We start from the raw sequence: 16,308 nt of genomic DNA on the forward strand, positions 1-16,308 counted from the left end.
GTTCTGGGAACGTAAAATTTCTAGCGGGGAAGATACAGTTTTTGTAATACTGGTTATAGGTGTCCATACAGATCCATTTCCCATACCGCTTATACTATACTGGGTCGCGGGTGTGCTCACTGCTGGATGATTACTGACGTACAGCGGGGTAATGATATTGGAGTAAAGAGGTTAGGGGAACGTTATAGTAATGTTATAGGAACGTTAGAATAACATTATACAAACCAAAAAATAACATTCTGGGAATGTTAAGAAAACTTTCCTGGCTAACAAAAACAAACCGTAAAAATATCTTTCTGGGAACCAAAAATGAACGTTCTGGAAAGGTTATAATAACGTTATACAAACCAAAAGCTAACATTCTGGAAATGTTATAATAACGTTATGAGAACATTAGAATAACGTTATACAAACCAAAAACTAACATTCTGGGAACGTTAGATTAATGTTAGAATAACGTTCTGGGAACATTAAGAAAACTTTCCTGGCTAACAAACACAATCCATAAAAATAACGTTTTGGGAATCAAAAACGAATGTTCTGGAAACGTTAGATTAATGTGAGAATAACGTTCTGTGAACATTAAGAAAACTTTACTGGCTAACCAAAAAGAAACCACAAAAATAACATTTTGGAACCAAAAATTAATGCTCTGGAAACGTTAGAATAACGTTATGAGAACATTAGAATAACATTATAAAAACCAAAAACTAACATTCTGCGAATGTTAAGAAATCTTTCCTGGCTAACCAAAAACAAACCATAAAAAAATAACGTTCTGTGAACCTAAAACTAAATTGTTAGCTGGGTTTATTGCGCGCCTGTGCTCTGCATGCTTCCATATGATAGTTAATGTGCTTGGATATTTTTATTTTTATTAATTAAACAATAAAAAAAAACAAGATATGGTTTGTATAATACCTAGCAACCCAGATCTTTGGTTCACAGAACGTTATTTTTTATGTACTGTTTTTAGTTAGCCAGGAAAGTTTTCTTAACGTTGCCAGAACGTTATTCTAACATTAATCTAATGTTCACAGAATGTTAGATTTTTGTTTGTAAAATGTTATTCTAACATTTCCAGAACGTTATTTGTGTGGTTTGTTTTTGATTAGCCAGGACAGTTTTCTTAACATTCCCAGAATGTTAGTTTTTGGTTCCCAGAACGTTATTCTAACATTAATCTAACGTTTCCAGAACGTTACTTTTTGGTTTGTATAACATTATTCTAACGTTTTCATAACATTATTATAACGTTTCCAGAATGTTAGTTTTTTTTGTTCCCAGAAGGTTATTTTGTTACGGTTTGTTTTTGGTTAGCCAGGAATGTTTTCTTAACAGAAATAGAACGTTAGTTTTTTGGTTTGTATAACATTATTCTAAAGTTATTTTAACATTCCCATAAAGGTACAGTACTTCCTTTGTAACAAATAAATACAGCAGGATGTCTCCAACACTTTTGCAAAACACATGACATAAAATGAGACTCAAGATAACAGGATAAAATTGATCTGTTTAATAAAAGCTGTATTTCTACAGTTTCAGACAACATAGATGCCCTTGGTAAAACACATATTGATTAAAACATTTTATCACTGAAAGTCAAGGGATCATGAACCTCCAGGCTGCATCGACCGTGATCATGTCATGTCGGGCTGTGATAGGCTGGTTGTAAGTTTTTATTCGGAAAGGGAAAGTTGCTAACCAAAGGGCAAATACATTCTAACGTTCCACAGGTACATGTGCTCTGTACTAGTCTTCTCTAATGGATCATTTGTACACAGTTCTGCTCAGACCTGGATAAGGAAGTCCTACAACTACAGATATGCATGGATTTTGTATAACAAAGTGGCAGAAAGACATCAGCCTTCTTTTTCTGTACAGTAAAGGCTCTGTAGGCTCACAAGGGGCCATTATTAAAAATAAAAACACAGGCAGAGTGCAGGAAAGAGGGAGCGAGGTGTTCAAAACATGTACAAGTGAAAGTAGACTACCCGAAGTCATGCTTTCAGTTCTTCAGTATCCTGAAACTGGCCACTGCATCTGGGAAGTGCAGTTACACAAACACTGTCCTGAGCACAGTGGATGAATGGGGAAAAGCAGAGCCTGGCAGTGGGCCGCACTCTCTCCCATTTACCTACAACATCCACGTCCCGCACAGTCAATGTATTGTCGTACACAAGATATTCATGGGCGTTAATCAAGAGCTGCCATGCAAAGTGAGGTCTCGAGTCTCTGCGGAAGTTGTCCTCATCTATAACCTCTACAATGAAATAAAAAACCTACAAACAAGGAAATCTTGTGCTCTTAATTTGACAGGCAGGGCTGGTGGCGGCAGCATCCACCTTCTTCAATCACGCTGCGCTCGCTCGCATTCACTCCAAAATAAAAACACACATGTAGAATGTACAAGTATTTACAGCTCACGCACGTCGGTTAAAAAAAGCTACAGTATTAATATGAACATAAAAACGTTTCAGTATGGCTGAATCAAAAGGTAAGTAACGACTCAAGTATTTTGACCATTATGTATGATTCACCATGAGGCTGTTATGTGACGCCAATGTCCAACCTGATGCTCACGGGCCTTCCAGACACTCATTTTCAGAGGATTTCAGATATAGAAATGAGAAGAATCTAGAGCCATATGCTGATCTTGGAGATGGATGAAGGGGTCATTATCTCCACCTTCTCCCAGATGTTCTAGGACAAGCGTCTTCCACATCTGCCTCAATAAAGTGCATTTGCTTCAAAACTGATTTTGTAAATACTACAGATTCCTCCTAACCATGTGACTGTGTATGTGTGGTACCAGTAATTACAGTCCAACATCGGCCGCACAACACTATCATCAATAACACTAGCGTATCTTTCTAAAACCAATAAATAATCAGAGCAATAGAGTGCAGTATAAAACAATAAGATGAACTGATTTGCATTGATGTTCATTTTTGGGCCTCCAAGGATTCCCAGTCCAAAGTCCCTTCAGTTTATGTAAAAAAGGGAAAAGATGTCGTTTAAGTTGTAAAAACAGAAGATGGATCTAAATGCAGGTCCAACGGCTTTTTTCATACTATGAAGTCTCTGTTTAGTTTTCATCTTTGGTAGTGAACTTGTGCACATCCTCAAAATGTCGTCTGCAAAAAATGTAATACTTGGTCTGTTGCTTGTGATTGAAAGGAATCAAAAGGAACTGAAAGTGCTTTGACTGCTACGCAACAAAAACAAGGGATTTGTTTAGTCTTCTCTGTAGCTTGAGAAGATGATGGTCCCTGGAGTGAAAGCATCGGCCAAGTTTTCACAGATCACGCTCTTTATTCGTACAGGGTAACGGTGCAGTAACACAAAGCTGAGATCCTCCGGTCCACACTTGCCTTGTCTGTGCAAAGGAAACACAAAGAGAAAACATGTTAGAAGCATTAACCAAAGTCACATGAATCAGATGTATTAATAATTCTGGAACTACATTTTAATTTTTTGTTGAATATATCTATTTATCTTTTTTTGAGTAATTTTAGTACTTCAACTTAAAGGGTTAGTTCACCCAAAAATGAAAATTCTGTCATTAATTACTCACCCTCATGTCGTTTCACACCTCTAAGACTTTTGTTCATCTTCAGAACACAAATTAAGATATTTTTGATAAAATCCAATGGCTTAGTGAGGCATTAAACTGCTAAAGTCACGCCCCCCAGTGGTGAACCACTGAAATTTCGAAACACTTATGACGTAACAAAGCCTCGTTTACTGAAGTCGTGTGACTCTGTCAGTTTGATACACGCTCCGAACCACTGATTCGAAACAAAAGATTTGTAAAGCTTCAAAGCTTAATGAAGCAGTGTTTTGAAATCACCCATCACTAGATATTGTTGAATAAAGTCGTTATTTTGTTTTTTTTGGTGCACAAAAGGTATTCTAGTTGCTTCACAACATTAAGGTTGAACCACTGTAGTCACATCAACTGTTTTAAATATGTCTTTAGTAGCTTTCTGGGCATCTGAAAGTTTTAATTATCTTGCTGTCAATGGAGACCTCGATGAGCCATCGGATTTTATCAAAAATATCTTCATTTGTGTTCCGAAAATGAACAAAGGTCTTACAGGTGTGGAATGACATTAGGGTGAGTAATTAATGACTGAATTTTCATTTTTGGGTGAACTAACCCTTTAAACTTAGTTTAAGTAGTTGCCAAGATAACATTTCATTTAATCTAATATTTAGTTATTAGTTTTAGTTAACAATAACAACACAGGGTTCCTGATCCTTAACAATTCTATTAATGATTCTTTTAGAAATTTTGATGAAGCACCAGCCTATATTTGGTCCTAACTGTACGCTAAACAAAAATAATAAATAAAAATAGTAGTGTAACAATAAAACAACTTTTATTACAAAAAGACACTTTTAGCATCAATGTCATTTGAACAAGCAGTCAGAATTTACACTGAAGTTACACTTTACTGATCAATTCCAACATTTTGAGTCTTTTTGACCCATTCATTAAACCAGAATCATAAAAGAACCAGATCATAAGAGTCATTTGAATGTGAATCGGACTACATTGGTCACATCAGCAAAAGAACCATTAATCATAATGAAATGAACATCATCAAAATCATTTGATTACATTAATTTTTTTAACCCTCTGGTGCTGTTCGGTCATTTCTGAGAGATTAGAATTTTTTACTTCATCAGAGTGGTGCGAAACTTGGTAAAGGTTTTGGCAATTGCTATGTGAACACACACACACACACACACACAAAATCATGGACATGATTCGAAAAGGTTAAAATGGTCCTGAAAAAAAAAGGTCACTTGTATTGTTTGCAGTCAAAAATGACCGCATTGGAAATGAATGGGAGACGAATTTCATCTAGTGGAAACATTTGGTACTGCACCCAAACAAAATCTTACTGAAAGCTAATTTTTATCAACCTCAAATTTGTAACACAACTAACTTGTTTAGATTTATGGCTTTGATTGTCTCACAGTTTTAGAGTAAAACATGTTTTGGAAAATATATATTTCATATAAAATTATGCAATTTTGTGTATTTTTCATAATAATAAACAAACTCCTATAACTTTATTTTAGTTATTAATTACTCTTTCACTTTAAATTTCAAATTTTTTCACTTCACTTGAGTGCCTTCTTTAATAAGAGACCAAACTTAAGTTTGTGCTCCAAAGCAGTTTAAGTTGGAAATTTCATTTTCAGGTCAAAAAGTGATTAAAAGTTAATAAATGGATCATAACTATTCCATAAATATAATTTAGTACCATAAAATCGCCTAAAAATACAACATATGAAATAAAAAACATTCATTTCATTGAAATAAAAAAAAGGTAATTTTTGAGTGTCATGCGAGCAGCACCAGAGGGTTAAAACTGATTTTTAAATTCACTCACATTTGATGACATTCTCTACATCAGCTGGGTCCTGGAGGATCTTGGACAGGCCTTCCAGCAGCATGGATGCCTTGTTGTAGCGATAAGCGATGTCCTCTGTCTGCTGAAACATCTCGTCTAGTGCGGCCGACTGCACCTGTAACACACATACACAAACATGACACCAATATTAACCACTCATAAAATCACGTAAAAAAGCTCAAAGTAAGGCCGCCATGACCATCCTTACTCACCATCTCTACAGCATGGTTATAAATGAGCTTCTCAGCTGTTACACTGTTGATCTCGTCCACAAATCGCTGCTTGTCAGAAAAGAAGTGGTTGAGTTTGTCCGTGAGGCGGCGGCACAGGGAAATGCAGCTCTTGTAGCGCTCGTTCAGATTCTTCACCACTGAAGTTCAGAGAGAAGGTACATGTTATTTGCTAGTTTCAAACATTTGAAGGCCCGCCAAGATATTTCCGGTACTTCTGCTGTAACAACAAATCTGCTCATTTTAGAGCTTGATATAACTAGAAAATTTGATATCAATTTTCAAAATGCGCTGTGCTCAAAGCGTCACATTTTTAAAATGTCAGTACCGACTTGGTATCGCGGTCGGTACTTTTGACAACACTATATCATTCAACAAATGTAGCAGCTCACCTTGTTTGACGGCCGTGGAAGGATTGAGCTTAGCAGACTTGATCTGAGCTTTGGCCAGGTGCAGCGAGGAGGCCAGCAGCTGTGCGGCTTTCATGTACAACACCAGCTGCTCCACCTGCCTGTGTGAGATGATGACCAAAGCATTATATATTGTATGCTATGGAGTCTCAATGTTAAAGTTCATGTGTGTTCGTATGCTTTGTTCTTACCCCCACTCCTTACTGAGCTGACTGATCTGATCCACCACCACGCTCTCCTGAGGCGGATAGAGAGAGGCGGCGGACGCACCCAGATCAGGTCCTCCGGCCCGTAGAGAAGCAATCTCCAGCACACAATCCGTAAAGGACAGCATCATCCGCAGGTGCATCAGGGTGTCTGTGTGCTCACGCTGCCAAACACACACATAAACCTGTTAGAGTTTCCCAAGAAAAGCTTTATCCAGTACAGACTGTTCTCTTTGTGTAACAGGATGAATTGATGTGCATTAGCTGAAATCCGGAGCTATATGACCAGTATACAGGATTCAAAAACTAGATCACCAGTGTTATTTTAGTATTATTTATATACTATTATAGTATTTATTAATTTTCCTTTTTTTATATTTTCGGTTTTTATTTTAATTTTAGTTTAAGTTTTTGTAATTTTTGCCTTCTTTTTTATTTAGCTTTTATTTTTATTTCAGTTTTAGTTTAGTGATTTTAGCACTTCAACTTAAAGGGATAGTTCACCCAAAAATGAAAAATTTTGTCATCATTTATTCACTCTTAAATTGTTCCAAACCTGTATAAATTTCTGAAATTTTCAAAAGGAAGACATTAGGAAGAATGTTTGTAACCAAGCAAATCTCGCCCCTCATTGACTACCATAGTATTTTTTTTCCTACTATGGAAGTAAATGGGGGGCGAGACCTAGTTGGTTACAAACATTCTTCCAAATATCTTCTTTTGTGTTCAGCAGAACAAAGAAATTCATATAGGTTTGGAACAACTTGAGGGTGAGTAAATGATAACAGAATTTTCATTTTTGGGTGAACATATTTTATTGCAAACTTGTTTTGTCCATCAAATATTTATTTTTATTTTATTTCCGCTTTGTTTCAAAAGTTTTGTTTTAGTTAACAATAACAACACTGGTAGTTGACATGTCTGGTCTGAGTAACCTAGTCACAGGACTTTAGCTGGCTGATATTTTTTTTTTAAATGTATTGGTATTGGGCAATATTGAATATATTCATTCCCATTTCCCTTATTATTACATTTTGATTACCCTTACACATCTAACACTCATTTAAAGTTAATTTTTAAAACACTAAATAATTAACACTGTTAAAGGGTTAGTTCACCCAAAAATGAAAAAAAAATTGTCATCAATTACTCACTCTTATGTCATTCCAAACCTGTAAGACTTTCGTTCATCTCCAAAACACACAAAAGATATTTTTAATGAAATCTGAGCGATTTCTGTCCCTCCATTGACAGCCTACGCAACTACCACCTTGTCGCTTCAAAAAGTTCATAAAGACATTCTAAAACTAATCCATATATTTTGAGCGGTTTAGTCCAAATTTTCTGAAGTGAAAATATGATGGACAGATTGAATTTTGGCTTTTATTCACATATAAACATTGATCAGTGAACATAAACAGAAGCTCAATCTAACCTGCTTGATGCATGAGAACAAACCTCATTGGTTCTTGCGGAAGCTCAAACCTGCTGTGTAACACACCAGAATGAACCTCATTGGTTCTCGCACTTTAAGCAAGCATGCTTGAGCCTCTCAATTCATATGGATTAGTTTATGATCTCTTTATGAACTTCTTGAAGCGTCAAAGTGGTAGTTGCATAGCTGTCAATGGAGGGATAGAAATCTCAGATTTTATTTAAAATATCTTCATTTGTGTTCCGAAGATGAACGAAAGGAACGACATGAGGGTGAGTAATTCATGACAATTTTCCTTTAAACTGAATATTTATCTAATCTCAAAATTAATATCCATTTTTAATAATGCACATTACAATAATGGGATGCCTAAATATACTTAAAATGACCAATTTTAGTTTTTAGTGTTTTATTTTTAAAACTTTAATTAGTGTAGTTAGTATAGAATTATAATAATTATAATTATAATATTTGGTCGTGGTCCTTTCCCAGTCCCACTCCCCTCTCTCTCCCCCATCGCAAAATAAAGGTAAAAAAGCCCAAAAAATAAAATAATAATATATGACATTTATCAGTTATTGGTCATAACATGAAAACAATAATTGGATTATCTGTATCAGCCAGAATTGTATTATCTGTGCATCTGAGACTGCTGATATTATATGGCATATTGTGAGTCACTGTCTTAAAACACAGACTAAATTATGTAATTAGAAAAATAAAATCAGTGGTGCGAGCCTTACTCTACATATTAGCTCTCTCACCTCCATTAGCGTCTCCTCCGGCAGTTCTGGTGCTTCAAAGGTGATGAATCCATCCAAGCTGGGCGGGGAGGTGCCGTAAGGGACGTAGCGCAGGCTGCTGGGAGCCGCTTCCGCTCCTGGCGAGGAGCTGCCGATGGTCATGCCCGGGGGAGAACCCATGTACACCTTACCACTGGTGGAGCACAGCGAGCCGGCAGAGCTGTTGGAGCCTACTGCGGACACATAGACACAGAAATCAGCCACATAGTCCTTAGCGACTACTTGAGTTAGGAATCTAACCCCCGGTTTCACAGACAAGCTAGTCCTAGACTAAAATGCATTTTTGAGCAGTTTTAACTGAAAGCAACTTGTACTGACATGTCACTGCCATGGTTTTGTCTCAAGATGCACACCAGTAATGTTTTTTTCTAGTGTACGTTTATAAAACCTACTTAAATATCCTAATTGACCTAAGGGCTAATCCTGGCTTAGGCTAAGCCCCGTCTGTGAAACCGGGCCTATAAGCTTTAGTTTAATCTTGACCATCAGAAGGTGTTTAAAAACAGTGGCAGTGACACAGGCATTGAACATGTAGTGTGGCAGCTGAAGCAGTGGTGTATGGGGTGGGTTTATGAGGCGAAGCCCCTCACCTGAGGTGGTGCGAGGGCGGGAGGCGAGATGGCTGCAGGTGGGAGGGGTGCTGCTGTTGGGGGGCGAGCCCACCGTGAACACAACGTTGCGGGGACTTGCCCCGCCCGCTGCCAAACCGCAAGTCCCTGCCGGGGCTGGGGAGGGATGCACACACAGGGGTCACTCACTAACACATACAAACACTGGCAGCCAATCAGAGCACTTCATGCAGGCCAGAAGCTCAAATGATGTCAATGGGGTTATATTTAGCAGAAATAAAATAATATTGGTATGAAATATTGGACATTACAAAAAAACTATAACAAAATGAGAACACGGGCTACCTGTGTCCATAGGCCTCTCTGCGTTGAGGCTGTCTGTGCTGCCCTTGTACGGCTGTCCTCCTAAAGTGATCCGTACCGGCTGCTCAGACAGTCTGCCAGCACTTACAGACCTGAGGGAATAAACAAGTTCAGCTTGTTTTTATATGCATATGGAATTTATAATACAGGGGTCAATGACATGACTCTTATTTCTTGTCCAAATCAATTCATTTATTCAAATACATAAAAAATGCAAACAATGACATCAATACATTCCCTTTTTTCCCCCATGTTTTTTCATATTTTTTAATGATATTTCTTTGGGGCATAAATGTCAGTGTCCTGATAAAATAATGAAAAAAAAAAAAAGTAGTACATAAAATAGGAAATGATATAGAAAATTTTCTAGGTCAATAAGTCAAAATTTTTGTGACAATGCAAGGTTAGTTCAGGTTGTAAGATGTCACGTGCAACACCCTAAAAGATTACATTTATGAATTAATAATTCATCATATAATACTTTTATACACTAATGTTTAAAAGTTTAGGGTCAGTAAGACTTTTTTGTTTTTGAAAGAAACTCACCAAGGCTGCATTTATTTGATTAAAAATACAGTAAAAAGTGTAATTTTGTAAAATAAAAGAATTTAAAATAACGTTTTTCTCTTCAAATATATTATAAATGTAATTTATTTCTATGATGGCAAATAATTTCAGCATCATTACTCCAGTCTTCAGTGTCACATGATCCTTCAGAAATCATTCTAATATGCTGATTTGCTCAAGAAACATTTATTATTATTATCAATGTTGAAAACAGTTTTTTGAATATTTTGTATTTGAAAATTAGAAAGTTGAAAAGAACAGCATTTATTTGAAACAAATCTTTTGTAAGACACTTTTCATCCTTTGCATGCTTGCTTATTATTATGCATATTATTATGCATTATGCACATATCAAATGTTGTTTGAGCAAACTTTTGCCGACCTGCCAAAGGAAGTCTTGCTGGCCTCTGGAGCAGGCTGTTGGCTGCTGGGATACGCCGAGCAGTGATGTGCACAGAGGTCACGTCCATCCATCAGCATCCTGACTGGGGTGGGGCTGTCAGCTATACCCTGCTGAGAGGCCAGGGCCAGGAGGTTGCATGAGGCTTGAGTTTTAGGGATTTTAAATGGAGCGGTTGCCTATATGAGAAGAAATGGGATTATTAAATGTCAAAAGCTCTTGATCGAAAGACGTTTACCCGACAACTCCTGCAGCTTACCTTAGTGGGAGAGCCGATGATGGTGGGCAGCGGCGACTTTGTCAGCCAGTCAGAGGTGCGAGGGGAGGAGCCAAGGTGCTTGGTTGGGGAGGTTCCTAGGTTGCCCGGGCGACCGAGCTGAGGGGAGTGGCTGGTGGGGTAGGCGGATGAGGTGGGGTGCACTGGGTCAGACAGCTGCTTGTGTAGCTTCTGCTTGTTCTGATAGATGTCGGTCAGCGTGGGCGCACTCTGAAGACGAGTGCCCAGTAACTGAGAAGATGGCACAGGGGAACCTAAAACATAAAAAGTGTGATTGGATTGGATTTTGAGGTGTGGGCATTGAACTGAAAATTGAAGGCAGATAAATGCAAGTTTACAGAAAGGGGCGGGGTTTAAGCAGACTAAATGATTGGAGAAGACCTGTATACATCACCAGAGATAAGTCTGTTGCTTTCACTTTGTGACATTATGATTAAACATTACAAGGTCAAACTATTTTCGGTTATGTGTTATTTTAAGGTATACGGTATATATTAAGGTATTTGTAATTAAACATTTAAGTACTTGGTACTATTAATTAACAACATGTACTTAGGGTTAGGGTTTGGTTTAGGTTAGTTGCATGTAATTATGCATTATTTACTGTTATTATTATACAGTAGTAACTACATGTAATATGTAACAAGGACACCGTAAAATGTGTTAATAGGGTGAATTATCATTTCATACCGACTTGTAACATTTTGTTGCAATGGCTCACCACATGCTACATGATTTAACCACTAGGTGGCACTGCAGTTTCTATATTTGAGATGTGTACCATAAGACTAAAACAAGGTCGCTGAGTTTGTCTGCTGTTTAGACACGATCATTGAGTTCACAGGTTTGAAGAGGTTTCACACAAAAGCTCACGAGCCTGTTTGTTTCTACAGCATGCATTGTTCCCGATCGCTTGATGAGTTCTCAGCCTTAACGAGCAGCTGTCTCCATGGAGATTAGAATAACACAGACATGCTGTGACCTAACCGGAGGAAGCGACTGTGGCTACTGCTTGTGAGACTGTTAATGGTGTCACTTTGAAGAGGAAACAGCAGTGCTTTGGGTTCTTTCATGTCAATCTTTTGCATTTAAACTCACCTCCCGAGGAGCTGCGACTGCGGGCCTCGTGGCTCTGGGGGTGTCCGCAGCAGCAGTGGCCAAGCTGCTCAGGAATAGTGCCCACTGGGGAACAATTACACACAGACACAGACAGACACACATAAAATAGGCACGTCAGGACATGTCAATCTTTAAAAATACAGTTACCCAGTAAACATAAAACAGGAATGACAGCGGCAGCTCTTACCTAGTGGAGAGGGAGAGTAGGGCCGGGAACTGCCTGTAGAGAGACGTCGTCCCACAGTTTGGACCGTATCTGCAGGGCTTGGTGACCCAGACACCATTTTAGGGAAGCCCATGGGGCTTGTGTTGGAGCGCCGCACTGTGCCTGACCTGTATACATTAAAAAACATCATACTGTAGTAGTATTTGACAACCTTACAATTGTATTTCACTGAAACAGTTTTTCTCAGCACAAACTTCAATTTTCGTAACCAAAAATTATGCAATTATGTTAAAACCAACTGGTCTCGATGTGATTTTATTGGACGTATGATGTCAGTTCTCCTCAAGATCACATAGGTGTCCCAAGAGAGTAACTCACAGGTGCAGTTCATCACATTAACTATGAATTAAATTGAACACGGGGGCAATTGACTTTTCGCAAAGACTCGCCCCCCTTAGTTACTGTTGCTTTGTCCGACAAGCCATGGCGCTGTCACGCCATACGCAGTGAAAAATACATCGCGGAGCAAAGAGGACACTGACAACACGTCGACAGTCAAGACAGAGCAGGTTACTTATGATATTAAACAAAGACCCAGCTTTCAAATTATGTAATTTTTTAAGAAATTCAAACAATAAAAACCGTTTTGTGGCTCTTTAATGTGTCGTGACAGATTGCTGTAGCGCCTCAGCTCAAGCAGCTCGTGAACCGATCATCTCTTCCTACTAGTTCATTTATAGCATCAAATAAACATGAATGAACATGAGAAGGAATGTTGTTTAAAACGTGGAAAGATGCAATTACACACCATTTTTCAAGTTCAAATCCACTGAGGTTCATCTTCTAACTCCTGACTGCTTTGTCAGACAAAATGACGGATTCGGCGTTATGATTGGTTAGATCACTTGTCAATCAAACTCCTGGCGAAGGGTCAATTGTGGCCTAATGGTTAGCGAGTCGGACTTGTAACCCAAAGGTTGTGGGTTCGAGTCTCAGTACTAGCAGGAAATGTAGCTGGGCAAAATATTTCACAATATTACTGTTTTTACTGTATTTTTTAATCAATAAATGCAGCCTTGAATGGTAAGGAATTCTTACATTTTACTTTTTTAGGCCATTGTATATGAAACACCCAATTTGCAGGATGTCCTCTGTCATTAGCGTTGTTAGGGTAAGAGTTCCTCGCATTTTTTTTTAACTAAACATGAGATGCTCAATATTCCTGCCTTCCCAAACAATCCATAAATAAGCTTAAAAATCACACCTGTCAAAGCTTGGTAAGCTCAGAAATGTTAAATAGCTGGCACTGGCACCTGGAAGACAATCATGAGTCAAATATCATATCTGAATCAGTGCCCAGGGCCACTTCATCAGCACGGTGACCGAGCTGACTAACAGGGTGATATAATGTGAACCAGCCTGGCCCTGGGCACAAGGACAGCAAGGCTGCAGTGATGAGCTTAATCACTTTTTGAGACATAGGGCAGGTCAGAGTGAAGTAGTCTAGCAGCTGTTGAGGTCTGGTGTGACTAATGGGGGACAAGCAACAGTCATAATCTCCAGACTCTACTAGACACCTGATTGAAGACCTAAACCCATCCGTTATCAAAGACAATCCCATTTAGCAAATTCTCCCCGTCAGATATACAAGTGAGAGAGTTTAGGAAACTGATAAGTAATGAGTTGGACAAATCAAGTCACAGATCTTTGCATAGCATCATAGAGACATGAATATCCCACTTAAAGCAAGTAGCACATTCCTGTTGTTGGATGTCTTACCTGGGAGAGCCATAAAGTGTTGTGGTTGGGCTGCTGGAGAGGTTCTGTTTGATACGCTGGTAGTTTCGTACCTGTGTGGGCACAGGTATTGGCGTGGTCTCGCTTCGTGGCGACACCATTGGGGTCTGTCCGGTGGATGGCTGCGGTGGCCTGAGAAACCCAGAAAACAAGGTTATAATCCAGTCAGAATGCTTTTCCAAACCCATTTAGGCCATTAAACCTTGACAAAATCCTCAAGATCAAAGTCTCGTTCAACATGTGATCACTAAATGTAAAGTGCGAGAAGTTTCTTTGTCAAATGATTTCAGCAAAAGCCGTTTTTGCATGGCCAAAGCACATGGGGCGGAGCTACAGTGTAAACACAAAGCCCTGACCAATCAGTAAGGAGGAGGGAGGAGACGTGGGCGGTGCTTTTTAGGCAGTGGCACGTGCTCGGTCCGCCTACCCTCACCAGTCACAGACAAAGAAAACAAAACAGCTCGTTCTTATTCTATTAGGAACACAATGTTTTTTCACAGACGTCAAGACTGGCTCCTTTATGGGAGGTGTGTGCGCACCGTGCTAAGGTCTGATAAGGAGGAAGGGGAGCTAAAAGGGAGAAATGAAGCTGCGCATTACTGTTTGAGCTCCAGCCTACTGGATTATGTACTGAGTGAGGGAGGAGTGTGGGCTACACGTGAGCGGTTAACCAGGCTACACAACAACCGCACACAAAGAGAGTTTCTTTGTTTGACCCAGAGTCAGTTCAGCATGGCACAACAAACCAAACAGGACATAAATGAAGTGGCTATCTATCCATCCATCTATCTATATATTTATCTATATAAAATATAGTTAGATATTGTTCAAAGTTTGGGGTCAGTAAGAAATTAAATACAGAAAAATATAATACTTTAAGTCACAATGCATTAAATTGATCAAGAGTGACAGTAAAGACATTTATAATGTTACAAAAGTTTTCTATTTTTTAAAAAACGCTGTTCTTTTGAACTTTCTATTCATCAAAGAATCCTGAAAAAAAAAAAACTATCACAGTACCCACAAAAATATTAAGCATAACTGTTTTCAACATTGATAATAATTATAACTTTTTGTTATAACTATTTGTAAATTGTGAGAAAATTGCAATTTTATCCAAGGCTCCGGGACGTGTGAGGAGTCGCCTGTCAATTGCGTCATATCCGCGTTACCCTCGGTCTGCCTCGGTTTCCGGTTTTATTTTGTAGAAACCATGGAAACACTAAAGACGCTTTAATATATTACACGTTTTAATAGACAAGGGAACAACTGTTTGGTTACATTTATAGACAGAAAACTAATTGTTGTTATATAGCTCAACACGTTTAGTCTTATTGTTTAAATCTAATTTTCTTGATTTTTTTTTTTTTTTTTTTGCGAGTACCATTCCTCAGAGAAAAACACTATTTTGTCAAGTAGCTAACATATATAATCAGATGCAGCTTTATTTTTAGTAACAGTAATACAAAATTTTCTCCATCATACAATACGTTTTAAAATGAATTGCATGCCATTTATCAACTCAAGCCATCCAGCATTTAATATGATATTCTAAAATCGATCTATCTGCAGTGTGTCTCAAACAAGTGTCTCACAGCAGCCACCTAGCGAACACACAGAGTAACGTAATAACATCATTTTCAACACTCTCAAATGTATCTAATATGATAAACAGAGCTGCGTTACCTCATACTCATGATCGGAAAAGCGGAAGCGGCGCCGGCGACTGTGACATAATAAAAGTTCAGCTGCTCGCGGCGTGTGTAGCTCCCACAACACTCGGTCCTGCTCTGCTTCATACTACAATAACGGCAATAATCGAATCCATGAACATGATTTCTTCCTGAGTCCTATCCCTATTCTTTTGCACCGTCCGTTGAGGTGAAGATTCCGCGCTCAAACTTGGCGTCATCAAGCTACGCCTTTGTTTTGAATAGGCCTCTAGCGACCTCTAGCGGACAGAAATCCTACACACTGCACCTTTAATATAAAAATGGTTATTTTAAATTTTAACAATATCTCACAGTATTACAGTTTTTACTGTATTTTTGATCAAATAAATGCAGCTTTGGTGAGCATAAAAGACTTCTCACTTAAATCTTTAAAAACACAAATAATCTATTAATTTTTATATTTAGCAAATCTCAAAATGAACATTTTACATACTGTGTATATTATAATATTGTTGTGACAAAATTCAATTGTAGCATTTAAAACAAAAAGTTTTAGTGTTTTATTTTTAATTTATTCAGACAAAATCGTATGAATTTGACAAAATCGTATGAATATTTGCCATGTATTGCTTGTAACACACAGAATTATCTTTTGGGTACATCTCTTATATTTAATATTTTTTTAAATCCTAAAAAATAAATTCAGTCAAGTGTGTCCAAACTTTTGGCTGATATGTATGAAAAAGAATAAATAGTCAGAATGGAGACAGTGAAGGTGGAGTACGTCTCGCTCGTACAAGAGAGGGAAACAGAAAAGCCACAGAGCAGAAGGAAGTGACTCAAAGTAGATGCACCGACTCTCAC

General features: G+C 38.2%; 1 protein-coding gene across 2 annotated transcripts in view; it reads right to left on the minus strand.

The window, feature by feature from the left end:
* Nucleotides 1-1,501: 1,501 nt before the first annotated feature.
* The window catches only part of ulk2 (unc-51 like autophagy activating kinase 2), a 39,390-nt gene continuing 24,583 nt past the window's right edge, over nt 1,502-16,308 (minus strand). Inside the window, exons 15-27 of one of the 2 annotated variants that reach the window (XM_051861546.1) lie at nt 13,754-13,903; nt 11,996-12,141; nt 11,788-11,871; nt 10,672-10,943; nt 10,395-10,591; nt 9,428-9,537; nt 9,104-9,238; nt 8,475-8,683; nt 6,261-6,439; nt 6,052-6,170; nt 5,642-5,799; nt 5,409-5,544; nt 1,502-3,379 (exon numbers count right to left, since the gene is read on the minus strand). In XM_051861546.1, the coding sequence (XP_051717506.1) occupies nt 3,315-3,379; nt 5,409-5,544; nt 5,642-5,799; nt 6,052-6,170; nt 6,261-6,439; nt 8,475-8,683; nt 9,104-9,238; nt 9,428-9,537; nt 10,395-10,591; nt 10,672-10,943; nt 11,788-11,871; nt 11,996-12,141; nt 13,754-13,903 (1,960 nt within the window). In that variant the 3' untranslated portion in view covers nt 1,502-3,314. Of the gene's footprint in view, nt 3,380-5,408; nt 5,545-5,641; nt 5,800-6,051; nt 6,171-6,260; nt 6,440-8,474; nt 8,687-9,103; nt 9,239-9,427; nt 9,538-10,394; nt 10,592-10,671; nt 10,944-11,787; nt 11,872-11,995; nt 12,142-13,753; nt 13,904-16,308 lie in introns of both variants that reach the window. The other variant, XM_051861545.1, reaches the window with a different exon arrangement.

The sequence above is a fragment of the Ctenopharyngodon idella genome, chromosome 15 (assembly GCF_019924925.1).
Source record: "Ctenopharyngodon idella isolate HZGC_01 chromosome 15, HZGC01, whole genome shotgun sequence".
Taxonomy (NCBI): domain Eukaryota; kingdom Metazoa; phylum Chordata; class Actinopteri; order Cypriniformes; family Xenocyprididae; genus Ctenopharyngodon; species Ctenopharyngodon idella.